Below are 15,368 nucleotides of genomic sequence, written 5' to 3' on the forward strand. Positions count from 1 at the left end.
GGTTGCACTTCAGTGTAGTACGTGCATCTACCACGAGGGGGCGACACCCGATTGGCCGAATTCATCGTGCGTTTACCTTTTCGCCTCAAAGCTTTGGTAGAATGCAGATCCCATAACCTGGAGGGACCGTCGCATTGTGATTGGTTTAGGTTTTAACTTGCTGGGCAACTAGAAACAGCTAATGAGGGAGGAACAGCAGTCTTTTCTGTATGAGAACTTTGAAAATGTATTATCTACCACTTTAACTGTATCATATCTCTCTGTGTAGGGTGGAGATTGGGGAGTCTGGGGACGTCGTACGTGGTGTGCAAACTCAGCACCTGGTTGCCTGACAACCAACTAGCCATTCACAGGGCGGGCGGCCGTCTCTTCCGACTATAGACTGTATAGCACTAACATTGTAGTTTCTGAGTCTTGTAGTGACTACAAATCCGTCCGGTCCTTCCTCTTGTGTGTCGTTGTCCTTTGCACGACATGACATGTACAGTACACACAGTAGTGTACACTACAGTACACAGTAAACACACCACACTGTAGTGGGTTAGGGTATCTGACTGCAGTGTACACTGTACGCAAGAAAAACAAGAGGACGAACGAACTCCGCACTGTCCGCAGTGACAGAAAAGTTGTCTACCGAAATGGCAGAAGAAGGCCAAACGATTGTTAGGTATAAAAACAAATGTTACATTTTTATATCCATAGGCTACTAGTATTCTACAGGTGTCACGTAGCCCTGAAACATGACTGTCAGTGACATGATTATCATGACAGTCACTTCACATGACGCTCGTGAAGTACGAGCGTCATGTGAACCATGGCTAGCACGCACGTACCGTACAAAGCGCAAGGGAAGAGGGCACAGCACAGTCCGTGCACCGTTAGATCTGAGACTGTGTCAAGTGGGATGTATCATGTAATTGTAATGTATTTTGTTAACACTGATTGTTCTCTTTTTTGCCTTCCTATCCTGCTATCCTCCACTTTCCTGTATGCAGTGTTGTCCCCGATGATGAAGGAAAAGAAAAGTTCAAGAAATGTGACCAGGTGGCATTTTATAGGTGTGTTGAGTCTGTGTTCATTAATATTATTAATACATTTGATAATAAACCATATCATTAATGTAATATTCTGCATAGGGCTTTGGGCAGTCATGCATTTTTATTTATGACTGATTTGTCCCGACTGATAATTTAGTGGATTTAACATGCACATTACATTATAATGTGTAGTGTACAGATTCAAGTGATATTGTTAAGATGGATCACACAATGAGAATGTTATTATTGCTAAATTTGACTGTCACTTATTAGGCGACAGATGCAGGGCCCTAAGTTGCAGTACAGGGCCCTTCTGGATACCTTGACACTGACAGAGAAAGGGGCACTCATTCATGTCTTGGAACCTCATATACAGGTTTGGACAAGCTTCAAGTCACATTTCATATTGGTTTTACATCAGCATAAGATAATCCGACATCTTGGAGAATGTATTAATGTTAAAAATAGGAAAAAGGCTCTTGGAAGAAAGGCTTGAAGTTTATTCTGTGTGCCAAATATATATGTGTAAATGTAAGTATTTTTTTTCTCTATTCATTGCCTCGCATTTTGGGATGTGCAAAATGTTTCATATTTTGGATATGTAGACAGCTTATATTACTGTATGTACATGTACTGTCTATACAGTATTTGTTCCATATATTATACATACATACATAGCTTTATTTATTCACAAAGAAGACAGTGTGAAAAGAGCATTAAATAAATAGATCAACAGTACTGTCCTCGAGGAATAGCCTCAGCAAACAAAAAGGTACAGTCCCATTGGGATAACAGTGCGTGTAGAGAGTTGGCTCAGAACACAGAAGGAGTGTTGCTGGCATGCCTCACCTTTATTGGTGTACAGTACACAGTCATTCTGTGAACTGTTTACAGTAATTCAGCTGTTTTCGTCTTTGCACCCAGATAAACATTCTACCGCACTGTTCAAACATAAGCCACCATATTTGACAGTTGAGTTTCGTCCATGCCTGATATGGTAGCAACTAGCAAGGTTGTTTGCAATGCTAGTTCAGGGCAAGGTGACGCTTATTGGTCAGTTGCTATGTAACCCCTAGGGAAGATGCAGCTTTAGAATGTACTTAATGGTCAGTTGCTGTATACAGTAAATAGGGATGATATGAGAGCCGATCAATCAGTGCAAACGTATCACCTGCTCAGTCACCACTGCCCTCAACTAGGGAAAATAAAGGCTGGGTAAAGGTACAGTATGGATACAGTATATATAACATAATATGCTATATACAAATTACTTGTACTTTACCATAATCACTTACCTATTTTGTTAGGTGGAACTACTTCTCTGTGTGTCACCCAGTAAATGTGGGATTGTAAGAATTTTGCTGGATGAGCTGCAGCCCATTAAAGCACGTTACCGAGTTCCAGACGTGCTAACCGCGGAACCACAGTGTGAACAGTAAGAAATGTGCTTGGATTTCCTTCCATTATGACACTAATTAAGTCACAACATCGCAACAAGAAGATGAGAAATCAATCACAACGGCATATACTGTACACTGTATAGTGTGCAGTGTCAGTACCTTACTGTTTGCATGTGTGCCTGTATACAGTATTGTATACACTACTACAGTGTACAGTGGTGATTAATTGTGTTTTTGTTGTAAAATCCCATCTGCAAACCAAATTACTCTTTTCAACTGAAGTAAATAGTGACTTTCATTGTCACAGTAAAATTGTTGGTCTTGTGTTCCCTTATAAGATGTATTTGGCGAGTTGGAAAGACCCATGAAACTGCATTAATTTCATATCTATGGCAATAAAATCCATGAATAACTAATATATATAGTAACTAATAAATCATAACTGTTTATATAAACACATAAATACTCTAGTTTGGTTGACAGTTCCTCTAGTGGCCTTCACCACTTCCCTTCAGAGGTCAAGTGGTGAAGTACTTACTTCATTGTAAGTACCATTAAGCCTATAACTTTGTCGTACAACCACGCTGCTTGGTGAAAATAGCTGATTTTGTGCAACAAAATGATGGTTGTGCAACAAAATATTAATTTTCCCTAAGCTTGATTTATAGTTAGTTGAGTGCCAGTGTCGCGCACTCTAAATGTGTCACACTGTGACGTATTGTGAGCTTGTAGATCTGCCATTTTCATCATATGTGACCAAGCACGCAACTAAATCTTGCCGTAGCTGGCCTATAGGATCACATCCCATCAGAGCCTTTCTCCTGTGTCTCCGCTGGAAAACCGGAAAACAAACAACAACAAAAAAAAAACTATTAAAACTGATATTACTGCTCTGGGTCCATCTGACAGGTTGAGAGTGGAGAGGCAAAGTAAGGATTCTGTCACTCTAACTTGGTCTTCGGGGCATCACCGGGTTCGTTTGTGGGGCTGTCCTTTCCACTTGGAGATCCTGTGTGATGAGGAAGTCATTGTCACATTCAACCCTGAGGGGAAATTATGGTTTGAGACACTGCAGGTTCCACCCAGGTGAGAGCAGATGTTGACTGGAAAGCAAACATGTAGGTGTGCGTTAATTTGTCTTACAGATTCATTTTCGTGCATTTCCTCATTTCCCTTCTCTCTCAGAGCTGCATCTTCTGGTGGTGGTGAGGTAAGAAAATCAAATTAGTCAACACTGCAACATAATATTGCTTTAATCTTAGCTTTGGAGTCAGACCCTCTACAAATATCTACCTGTTTTCTTTGCTTCCACTGACTATTTGCAGCTTGAAGAAGATCCACTGGGGCTATGGAAGGAAACGTTTAGACAGTTTGTGGACATCAAAGCTAATGGTTGGTTTGGGTCATGTTGAGTATTTAATGGCCAAGTAGCCAGACCTTTGGTCTAGTTTCATCAGTTAAGCACTTAAAAAGTACAATAAAGATATAGGCTACTTAGTTGATCCCCAGGGGTCTATTTGGGCCTCTTTTTTGAGGGACGCTACCCCTCCTATGTCCAGCTTTGAGGGTTTGTGTAAACACAAACATTGTCCTAACAAAAACATTGAATGCCATTGACAATGAATGGCCAGTTTTGAGTGTTTGTGCAAACACGAACATTGAATGCCACATTGACAATGAATGGAGTTTTGAGTGTTTGTGTAAATAAACATTGCATAAACACAAACATTGAAGTGGAAGGTGAGGACACAAATTCTCATTGGTCGGAATGAGATTATGTATGATGATAAGAGCACCCCTCACTTCACACGGGTGTGATTTTTCACTCTACACCAAATGTATTTGTCCAAAATAGAAAATCTACAAACTCAGGCAAAATGTTGTGAGCTTGTAACCAGATCGGCCCTTTGAGATTAAAATCAACTCAACAAATAAGAACTGGCACAATACGTAGTACTGTAACAGGAAAATTATATTAATACAAATATATTATTCAAAACGGTTTTTGAAGTTTTATTTTCTTCTCCACAGGTCCCAGTAGCATAGGGGCTGATGTCCGTCTTCATGGGTTCAGCCATGTGTACGGTCTTCCAGAGCATGCTGATAGCCTACAACTCAGGGATACAAGGTATGATGAATCAAATGCTCACACATTTCATTTAGTTGATAATATCGATAATGATAATGTTCATGATAATGATTTCTACAATACAACATTATGACAGCACTTTAAAGGCCCAATCCAGAATTGTTCACAGACACTCTTAAAGATCATTATTTATTTATGGAAAACATGCTATATGGATCTTTCTTACATGATCATAAACCAAAATAGAGGTCTGTTTTCCTGTAATGTTTACAAACATTACAAATTTAAACAAACTACAGCACTATTACATAAACGATTATAGCCCCAAATTACAGCAAGGCTGTATGCCTCTGCCAACCAGTTGCAGTTTACTGTACATTCATGTTTGTCGAGGCTCATATAGTATATGTATAATGTAATACCGTAGTTTAATTTAAATCTTATTCATTGGTGAAATGTAAGTTTTATAATAAGAATTTTAACATGTATGAAATTTGATTTGTGAAGCTACGGTGACTTTGACCAAAATTCTAATCAGTTCATCTTTGAGTCCAAGTGGATGTTTGTTCCAAATTTGAGGAAATTCCCTCACGGCATTGCTGAGATATTAGTTTCATGAGAATGGGACAGACAGATGTACAACCCAAAAACAAAATTCCTCCGATCACGGCTATTGCCAGCAGAGGCATAATGATGTGTCTGTAGTGTTAACCCTCTAATCAAGAACTGAGGCTGGGCCTTTAAAGCTACCAACTTCCAAATTGCTGAACAATTTGCAACCCTTTTTTATACATCTCCCTTCCCAGGGACAGTGGACCGTATCGGCTGTATAATCTGGACGTGTTTGCCTATGACCTGTATAGTCGCCTTGGCCTGTATGGGTCAGTACCACTCTTACTGGCCCACAAGGCGGACAGAACAGTGGGCATATTTTGGCTCAACGCATCAGAGACCTTTGTGAATGTTTATCACAGCTCCCATGAACAGCAGGTGAATAACGCAGAATGTCGAGGTTAATAGTGGCCCTCTATCAAAGGCTATTAGTATGGTTGTACTCCTTCACAAACAGCACTAAAGATACTCAACCCAATGTAGACTTCTTACAGTATGCTTAACATGCATTACGTTCTCACTGGCCCTACTACCAGGATGACTGTGCCCCCCCAGTGAAGAAGAAGATGATTACCCCTCATACAGACGTACACTGGCAGTCAGAGAGTGGTGTGATTGACTGTATGGTCCTGCTGGGACCTACTCCCACCCAGACCTTCACTCAGTATGCTCAGCTAACAGGTGTGTGTATGTATGTGTGTGTGTGTGTGTGTGTGTGTGTGTGTGTGTGTGTGTGTGCGTGTGTGTGTGTGTGTGTGTGTGTGTGACGTGTGTGTGTGTGTGTGTGTGTGTGTGTGTGTGTGCGTGCTTGCGTGCGTGTGTGCGTGCACGCGCAAGCAGGTTATGTCCTTGTGTTGTTTTACATTACCTGTCTGCATGCTCGCTGCACTGCTACTACACTACACACTTGCTCCATTTACAAGAGCAACAGTGGGGAGGATTTGCAGTACTGATACAGATACAGGACACACATTAGGGAAAACACACTCATAGCATGGCTACCATGTTAATGTTTACAAAGGACTGCTATAACAAAGAATTACATTTTTCTGTTTGAAACCGACACTTTTCTTCATGTTTCATTTTTGTCCTGTGTTTTCCCTCAATGATCATGAATGAAAGCATACTTAATTGTAGTGAATCATGTCCTCTCTTTGTTTGTTTTTTGCCACTAGGATATCAAGCCCTGCCACCTCTGTTTTCCCTGGGGTACCACCAGTGTCGATGGAACTATGATGACGAGGCAGACGTGAAAGCTGTGGACGCCGGGTTCGACTGCCATGGCATCCCTTACGACGTCATCTGGCTGGACATCGAACACACTGAGGGGAAGCGCTACTTCACCTGGGACCCTGTCCTCTTCCCTGATCCCGTTGGCCTGCAACGCCACCTAGAGCAGAAGAAGAGGAAGGTTTGCTTTTCTAGGTTCTGAGTTGAATTGTTCTTCAGTTTGGTTCTTTGGAATGTACGTGTAATACCTGAAGACAGTATTATAAAATAACATAATGACTCAGATCAGATGTATTTCTTTTTTTAATTAAATGTTACATATAAGTCTATGTAATTACACACATACCTTTCCAGTTGGTGGTCATAAATGATCCCCACATCAAAGTGGATGCAGAGTGGTCTCTCTTTAACATGGCTTGGGATGGAGGACATCTTGTCAAGGACAGTAAGGGACAGATCTATCGGGGAACATGCTGGCCTGGTAGGTTTTTGTACATTTCCTTTTTAGATGTTTAGTGAGTTGGAATGATTGTTGGAATGATTGTTAAAAAGTAAAACATCTGTGAATTCTCAATATTTCCATTAGCACAATGACATAAATATCACTCTCCCAAATGCTGTACTGTAGGTGAGTCATGCTATGTGGACTACAGCAGTCCAGCTACTCGAGCATGGTACTCCAGACTTTACGCCCTGGACAGCTACAAGGTAAGAACACCTAGGGCTGTATTTTGCGTGTCTTAAGTAACAGGTCTTATTACCTAACTTGAGTAAACTAAAGACCTGGAGGCGTGATCAATGCTCTTTGGCCACTCAGAATAGCCAAATGGCATTGATCACGCCTCCAGGTCTTTAGTTTACTCAAGTTAGGTAATAAGACCTGGTACTTAAGACACGCAAAATACAGCCCTACTGTACTGTCATGTTCTGGTGAGGTGATGACCCCAAAGCAGGACAGCCAGGCAGGTGATGATCAAACCCTAGCTCCGTTTGTAACCTCATGTCTACACTTAGCTCAGAGAAGAGGTTAAGTATCAGGATATCCCTGCACGGGTCGAAATGGTGTTGAGCCGTCCACAAACAGAAAAGAAAACCCCTTTTCGCAGTATACAGTAGTTTCCAGAAAGTGAAGGTATCAGAACCGAGATAAAGTTAATAAACTTAACACAGGCACGTAACATTTTAAGTCAGACTCAGGGGTGATTGTCAGCCAGTACCATGTTTTCCCAAAGCAATCTTACGGAAGCAGTATGTGGCAGCATGTGGACGGGGGTTGACTGTACTACATTCTTATTTAAGCCCGATTTAAGCAGTTGGGCTGATTACACATGAGAAACACCTGGGGAAGACAAGAACATAGAACCAAAACAACTACAACATAACATAGAAATACAACACCTATAGACAAGCAATGTCTGTGACTGTAACATGCCTACTGAGAGTACAAAACATAAGCAATGCCTTCTGTTATTATAAGACCAGATGAAAGATATTATCCCTTATACAGTACATGACGACCTAAATCCATGTGTTCTCGCGAAGGAACAATGCACATTGAGGGAGGAGAGCATATCTTTCAGTCCTGACACAATTAAGCCATGGTTTTTCAAAAATGAGTATGTGTTAAAACAAAAACAAAAAAATCCTAAAAGTGTGGAAGTTGTTGATGCAGTGCACTAATTTCTAGTCTGACTCAGGATTCGACGCCATCATTGTTTGTGTGGAATGATATGAATGAACCTTCTGTGTTCGGGGGTCCAGAGCAAACCATGCCCAAGGATGCAGTTCATTCTGGGGGCTGGGAACACAGGGAGCTTCACAACCTATATGGCTTTTACCAGGTGAGATGGAATCAGCACATACTGTGGTCTTATTTTGGTTGAGTTTTACATTAGTTGCCATCGTTTACTGTAGTTTTGTTCTGTGTTGTATATTATTCTGGTAAATATTTTTGTATTGTACAGTTGGTTACTTAGCTTAATTTAGTTAAGTTTAATTTAGTTTAGGTTTTCAGCAGCAAGACTGGCAGCAAGTGTTGCTGCTACACACATACACTACAGCATGTTAATATAGTCAAAGACCTACAGTATCAATGGCAGCAGCATTACACAGTATTTTTATTGCGTTATTGTCATCACCCTCCAGCACATGGCTACAGTAGATGGTCTGATAACTCGCTCAGGAGGCACAGAGAGACCCTTTGTCCTTTCACGCTCCTTCTTTGCAGGATCACAGAGATTCGGTAATATATACTTCCTTTGTCCTTTTCCCCTCAAAGGGAAACGGTCCTTGTGCACGTCAACCTTGTTATTGTTTTTATTTATTTCTTGATTAAAGCAGGAATTTGTTTCTACTATTTGTTTTTACATAAAGGAGCAATATGGACAGGTGACAACGTTGCCAGTTGGGACTATTTGAAGATATCCATCCCAATGTTGTTATCTCTAAGTGTGGCTGGCATATCGTTTTGTGGTGGTGAGTGGATTTCATGAATGGACAGTTAAAATATGAACCAACTAAAGAAAAAACAAGATTAACAAAAAAAGGGAGTCAGAATTACTTTAACTCAATGTAATAACATTGAGTAAAAGTTGTGATTTCAAATACATTATCCATAATCTTTCATGAAGATATATTTGATCCCTTATTATCATATAACCAGTTATTCTGTTTTCATTAGAATAGCAGGGCTTTATCTTGGTGATGTTGATGGAGATGACTTAGTATCATAAAGTACATACTGACATAAATTGAACTTGCAATGTGACAACAGGACAATTATCTGCATTTCAGCGGACGTTGGGGGGTTTGTTCAGGACCCGGAGCCAGAGCTGCTGGTGCGCTGGTACCAGGCGGGTGCACTGCAACCATTTTTCCGTGGTCACTCTGCCAAGGAGACAAAGCGCAGAGAGCCCTGGCTGTTTGGAGACGAGGTCACTGCTGCCATACGTACTGTGATTCAGCAGAGGTACTGGAAAAGCACTGTTCATCTTCATGAAAACAGGAAGGGCGGGGCGTAGCCGTGTAGCAAGGAGATCATGTTCATGAAAATATAAATAAAATTAATGACAGCTTTTGTACATTTTGACATGGTTCCAAACGACGATGTTTCCTATTTTACAAGACAAACTTTCCAGTTTAGTAAAGAGACTCTACTATACAGTAAATCATTTATTAAAGTGGGTTGATAAATAGCTGATAATTCACCAGAATTTGACTGAAGGTTATACATTTCCCACAATAAAATTCATCAACATGTCAACAGACAACAGTACAAATTTGGGAGAAAATTATGATTGAATGACTAGACGTCCATCCGTGTCAGTGTCAATATACTGTATGTCTGCTGTAAGTGAAAAAACACAAAATACCATACTTGGAACTGGAACTTCAACTGGAATATTCAATTTCCATGTCACCTGCCAGTGACATCATCGGTAGCCGGTAGGCAGGTTTGGTCATTTCAAACAAGATTTCAAACATTAGTGAGGAACTGTTCCTTCTACTTAATCATAATGTGATTTGAGATGTATATGTGAGCTATTAACTAACCAAGACAAGATCACAGTGTAGATCTCACACAGTCACAAGATGGTAAGATGGTCCATTATCTCTTTCTACAGCTCCTAATGAGAGACACCTCTTGTTTTCTGTGTATTTCAGGTACTGCTTGCTGCCATACTGGTACACTCTGTTTCACCAAGCACATGTCTCCGCGCTGCCTCCTCTTAGGTTAGTATTGCTGCCCTCTGTTAAAGCAGTGTTGTCAGTGGGATGTTAATATATTACTCAAATCTTTCTCATAATTGCCGTTTCGAACACAAAAGTCAACAGTTATTTTATTCATCACAACAGACCTTTATGGGTGGAGTATCCAGAAGAACAAAGCATATTTGATGTGGACAACCAGTATATGATTGGTAAAGAACTCCTTTTAAAAAGTAATCGTTGTTTGTTACGCAATAAATCAATGAATATTCAATCAAATTCACAGTTTTTCTTTTTATTCATGCTTTAAAGCCATGTTGAACTTTGGTAAAACCTTGGGTTGAATAGCTAATAATTTCCAAATATTATCGCTCCTCTTTATCTGCTGCTTCTGTGCTCTGTGATAAAGAAACTAGAAATAGTCACAAATGTTTCTCAAAATGGAGCACACCGACCAGATAAAGATGCTTGACACATTTTGGACCAAGATTCTATCAAATTACAAGATCACTTTATATATGTACTGTACCTCCCTCATTCCCTGCAGGAGCTGCATTGCTTGCCTGTCCTGTAACTGAATCTGGTGTTCAAGAAGTCAAAGTTTTACTTCCAGAATCGAACGAGGTAAATAAGGATAAGTGCTTAGTAGTCTACTAATGCATTATAATGTGTGCATATATCTGGTATTACATTTGAAAAATAAGGCTTCTGTTTTCTGTTGTCTGTACTGTAGATTTGGTATGATATCCATACTGCAAAGTCGTACAAAGGAGGGAGGACCCTGAACTTTCCAGTGACCCTGGACACGGTGGGTGTCCTTACATGATTTGCCCACCGGGGGGTGGGGATGGGACAGTTGGGGGTACACATTTGAAAATAGTCTATTGATGGACTACTGCTGGAGGTTATATTTACATTTTACCACAAAGATAGGTTGAAGCTAGCTTTTTTTAATGACTACAGTAAATTCATTACGGTGAATTATGAGTGCTAAGTTCTCTCTAATGGAGAACTATACTCAGAAACACTTAAAATGATGTATCTTTGTAATGTAAATGTATGTATTCCTTCATGTGGTGTCTTTCTACAGGTACCTGTGTTCCAGCGAGGTGGCACTGTGGTTCCCAGGGTGACAGAATGTGGATCCTGTACAGCTGAGCAAAAACAGTACCCCTTCTCTCTCACGGTGGCCCTAGACTCTGTGGTAAGCGTCTGGCTATGTGAGAAACTATATACAGTAGTGATGTATTGGGATACTGGGGTCCAAATGAGCAAATATGAAAGAGCAAAGTGCCACTGTACTGTACACAGTACTGACTTGATTGATTTGGTTGATTAATCACTGATTAATCACTGATCACTGATTAATCAACCACCAAACTCTAAGAAGATAGCAGGATACAATGTTGTATCCTGCTATCAGTCCCTTTACGTTTTGTCCTTTACGTTTTGTATTCATCATACTGCCACTTCTCTTTCATGATGATTCTGGGAAAACAGAACTAAATGTTGGTAATCTAGGACTGTGGGCTTGCTCTGTGGAGAGACAAACATATCAATATTTAAACCAGTAGACAAATACATTAATTACCTATTTGTTTTATGTTTTTCTTATTACTTGGAACCCGGTATCTTTTAACCGCTTAAGCCCTTTATACTTGACATGCGTTGTTTCTCCACTCTTTTCCCCCTCTACACATCTTGTCGATTGGCTATTTTCTTTGAATGCCTAGAATAGGGATGTTTGGGTTCAGTGGTTGTGAGTCTAAACCTCCTCTCCTCTGCAGGGTTGTGCTGCCGGTGAGCTGTACCTGGATGACGGCCACTCCTTCAGATACCGCGACACTAAGGCCTTCTGCCTGCGCACGTTCAGCATGCTGTCAGGCCGTCTGCTCTGCCGGTAGGTCACCCTCGCACCTCCCCAGTGAAGGACACATGTCAAGACTAACAAATGCCGTAACATTTAACCACATGAACCCTAGCTTCCCTTTTCTGCGGTGAACATCCAGATATATTTGGCAAAGAGATTTGGTGTAGATCACTTACACAGTAAAACCCTCAGGGTTCATGTATTTTAACTTGTACACACTGGTGTACTGGAGTGACATTCCTGCACAGCTGCCGTACTTTGATTCTGATACTGACGATAATAGAACGTATCCCAACATATCTCTCCCACCGTGTGCGTGCGTGTGCGCAAACTGTATTCTGAATGTATTGATCCATGACTGACATGAAGGTGTTGTCTCTGTCAGGAGTGGCAGTGAGGAGGGTGAGTTTCACAGTGGCTGCATGGTTCAGTCACTCATTGTCCTGGGGCTGAAGAGGAGGCCTTGCCACGTGACTGTACATGTATTTGGTGAGGATGTGTTGTCAATATGCATTCACAATTTCACATTCACACGTGTCATGACCCTACTTCTTATGTCATATTTTTGCACCTCATTGTTTTTTGTATGATATATGACATGACCTTTCTTATATACTGTGATATATGACATGACCTTTCTTATATACTGTGATATATGACATGACCTTTCTTATATACTGTGATATATGACATGACCTTTCTTATATACTGTGATATATGACATGTCTGTTATATCATATCTCTGCTGTCGGGAGGAAACTCATAACTCCAAAATGTTCATTTTCATGTTCAAAAATGTATATTTTTAAAACCTTATACTTATACAAAGCAATACAGTCTCATCAAAGTTGGTGTTGTAACTTTATATACGGTATTTAAAAAGATAAGTCTTAAAAAGACAAAGACACAGCCAAAGTGCCGATTATTTATTAGGATGCAGAGTAGGAACCAACGTTTCTTCAGGGTATGCCCTGAAGAAGGCAACATACAGACGTAAAGGGTGTTCAATAGCACTGATTTATGCCAAAGAATCTAAAACCTAAAAAGCATTGTTATGAGGTTTCCTCCCGACAGCAACGATATATCTCATATTGAACAACCCACATTCCCATTAACAATGCCAGCAAATTGCTAAATGTCATGACATATTAAACTATGAAACACAAGATAGATAGAAAAGATAGAATGCCAATTGTTCTGTTTTGTTTTTTTGTTACCAGATACCAATTATATGTCAACTGAGTTTCATTACGAGGAGGACCGGCACATGTTGAAAGTGAACAACCTCAACCTTAGAGTGGTGATGGACTGGGACATTCAGATAGATTAACTATGTCACATTCTTCATTCATCAGCCTTTAATCAGCCTTTTCACCTGTTTTGAATATTGTATTTTTTTATTTTTAAAGTACAGGCTCACATTGTGAGCCTGTAGATCGACTATTTTGACTATTCGTCATATGCTGAAGTATGCCGTATGGGCTTAAGTAGTTACGTTCAGAGTCAAACGATATCTCATTGAATCGTTGATTTTCAATTTGTCTCTTGCCTACCGCTTACACCTGATTCAAGTGCTGAGAATACTCTCTTTGTGTGTCTGAACACACATGGACTACATACATTTCCAACCCTAGTTCTATACAGTTTTGCACAGAGAAATTGTTTTCCCTGCTCTGTCCACTAACAGTTTTACTGAAATGATTTGATCTGGGATTTAAATGAGTTTGATTTTGGATTCAGAAACCATAACGTGCTTTCGTATCCCAACACTAGGTTTGGGCATGGAGGCTGTTGGGAGCCATGTGAAGGCCTTCTGTTGTCATTTTTTTTGTCATAGGGTGCTCTTTTGAATAAAAGCTGTCCTGACCTTCAGCTTCCAAGGTAGCTGATTCAAACAGTTCCTTTATGCATGCGTCCTTAAGTTGCTGCATGAGCATTGTGAATGGCTTTTGGCCTTTTGAACCTGTAGGTAATCAACCCAATACTATCATTCATAGATAGATAACACCAACTGCAACAATAACATTAGCTTGAATTACTAGACTGCCAACATTTCATATATACTGTATGGTGAGAATGGCTTAGTCAGGAAATGGCATAGGAGATAATGTCCTTTATCTGTGGATGTAGGTTTGGTCTCTGATGGCCTCCTTGGCTGTGGGTGCTCAGCTACAGTCGATACTGAACTATCAGAACAGGTGGAAATACCAGCACTCCGAAGAATAAAGATGCAAGACTGTTGGCTCAGATGTATATTTTTATTAATTGGAACTGGAAAAGGTTTGTAATTTATCAAGGGTCCTGGAATAGTTGGCTATGTCTTGTTTTTGGCTATTGATTTAATACAAAACATGTATAACATTACACGAAATATGTAACATAAGTCGTCAGACGGGCAGCGTGATTGCAGCCTAATGTGTACCTGTACGTGATAAATATGACAGCTCTACAAGCTCACAACGTGCTGCAGCGTGATCCTATGCCCTAGCAAAACATTTGGAATAGAATTATAGCATTCTATATTCTGTTTATTGTTGCTACACTGCCTGTCTTTGGGCATTGCTTATAGGAGTAAGAAACGCATTATTGCGCTGAATGATATTCTGGGTTAATTTTTTTGGATATTCATTGGTAAAAATGTGTGGGAACCCTGTATTAATGCTACATCAGGCTAATGCATTTTGGCAGAGCATATCACTATATGCTTTGATGAAGGCTCTTGCCGAAACGTGTTAGTGTAATGTAGCATTAATAAATAATGCGCTTCTGAGCCAACAGTCTTTTTATTCTTTGCAGTGATGCTATTCCCACCTATTTTCGTGGTTTTCCAGGTCCTTTATCTCCTAAGAGAATATTAGAAGTTTCAGGGAAGATGTTCAGTGCCAAATTCAAGATATACTTAGTGTTAAAATGTTGTGCACTTCAGGGTCAGAGGCCATGTGTGTGTTGCCATTTGCTTTTAAAGCCACTTGCTGCCAACCAAAGATATCAAAAAGTTAATTAATCAATTTAATTTATCACAGCAGAGGAGGCAGGAGCAGGAACCTTTGGTACAATCTGTTCCACCAAAGCCTGATCGAATGCGTTTACCTTATGGCTAAGCCATCGGTACGGCATAAAAGCACTCAAAACAACTAATTGAATTTGTAACATATCACTAGAGACAAGAAATAGACAGCAGAGCACCCCTTCACAGCCATATACCCATAGCATTAGCCGGCCATGGTTGTGCTGAGACTGCTCAATGCTGAGCTCCATTGAGAATAGGTTTAAAGGGGTTGAATGCCTTCTGCTGAGGTAGGGCATCCACCAACCTCTCTTTACATGCCCCCATGGCCTTTGTGTCACCCAACAATGATGGCACCAGAGCACCACAGACCAGGAAAGGTCATTGTTCAGTGCACCAATGGGAGGGCATGAAA

At 40.4% G+C, this 15,368-nt stretch overlaps 1 protein-coding gene across 1 annotated transcript; it reads left to right on the forward strand.

Moving 5' to 3' along the window:
* Positions 1–508: 508 nt before the first annotated feature.
* On the forward strand, positions 509–13,812 carry ganc (glucosidase, alpha; neutral C). The gene is made up of 25 exons (XM_083791553.1): positions 509–667; positions 996–1,058; positions 1,311–1,413; positions 2,345–2,472; positions 3,347–3,523; positions 3,623–3,647; positions 3,763–3,829; positions 4,469–4,565; positions 5,333–5,516; positions 5,675–5,819; positions 6,314–6,549; positions 6,723–6,849; positions 6,997–7,076; positions 8,066–8,209; positions 8,514–8,610; positions 8,742–8,843; positions 9,162–9,336; positions 10,032–10,100; positions 10,224–10,288; positions 10,624–10,700; positions 10,810–10,884; positions 11,167–11,280; positions 11,864–11,976; positions 12,332–12,435; positions 13,167–13,812. The coding sequence occupies exons 1-25, from the start codon at positions 639–641 to the stop codon at positions 13,274–13,276; spliced, it is 2,706 nt and encodes a 901-aa protein (XP_083647679.1). The 5' UTR covers positions 509–638; the 3' UTR covers positions 13,277–13,812.
* Positions 13,813–15,368: the final 1,556 nt, after the last annotated feature.

Source organism: Protomyctophum parallelum (genome assembly GCF_964188405.1).
Source record: "Protomyctophum parallelum genome assembly, chromosome: 20".
Classification (NCBI taxonomy): Eukaryota; Metazoa; Chordata; class Actinopteri; order Myctophiformes; family Myctophidae; genus Protomyctophum; species Protomyctophum parallelum.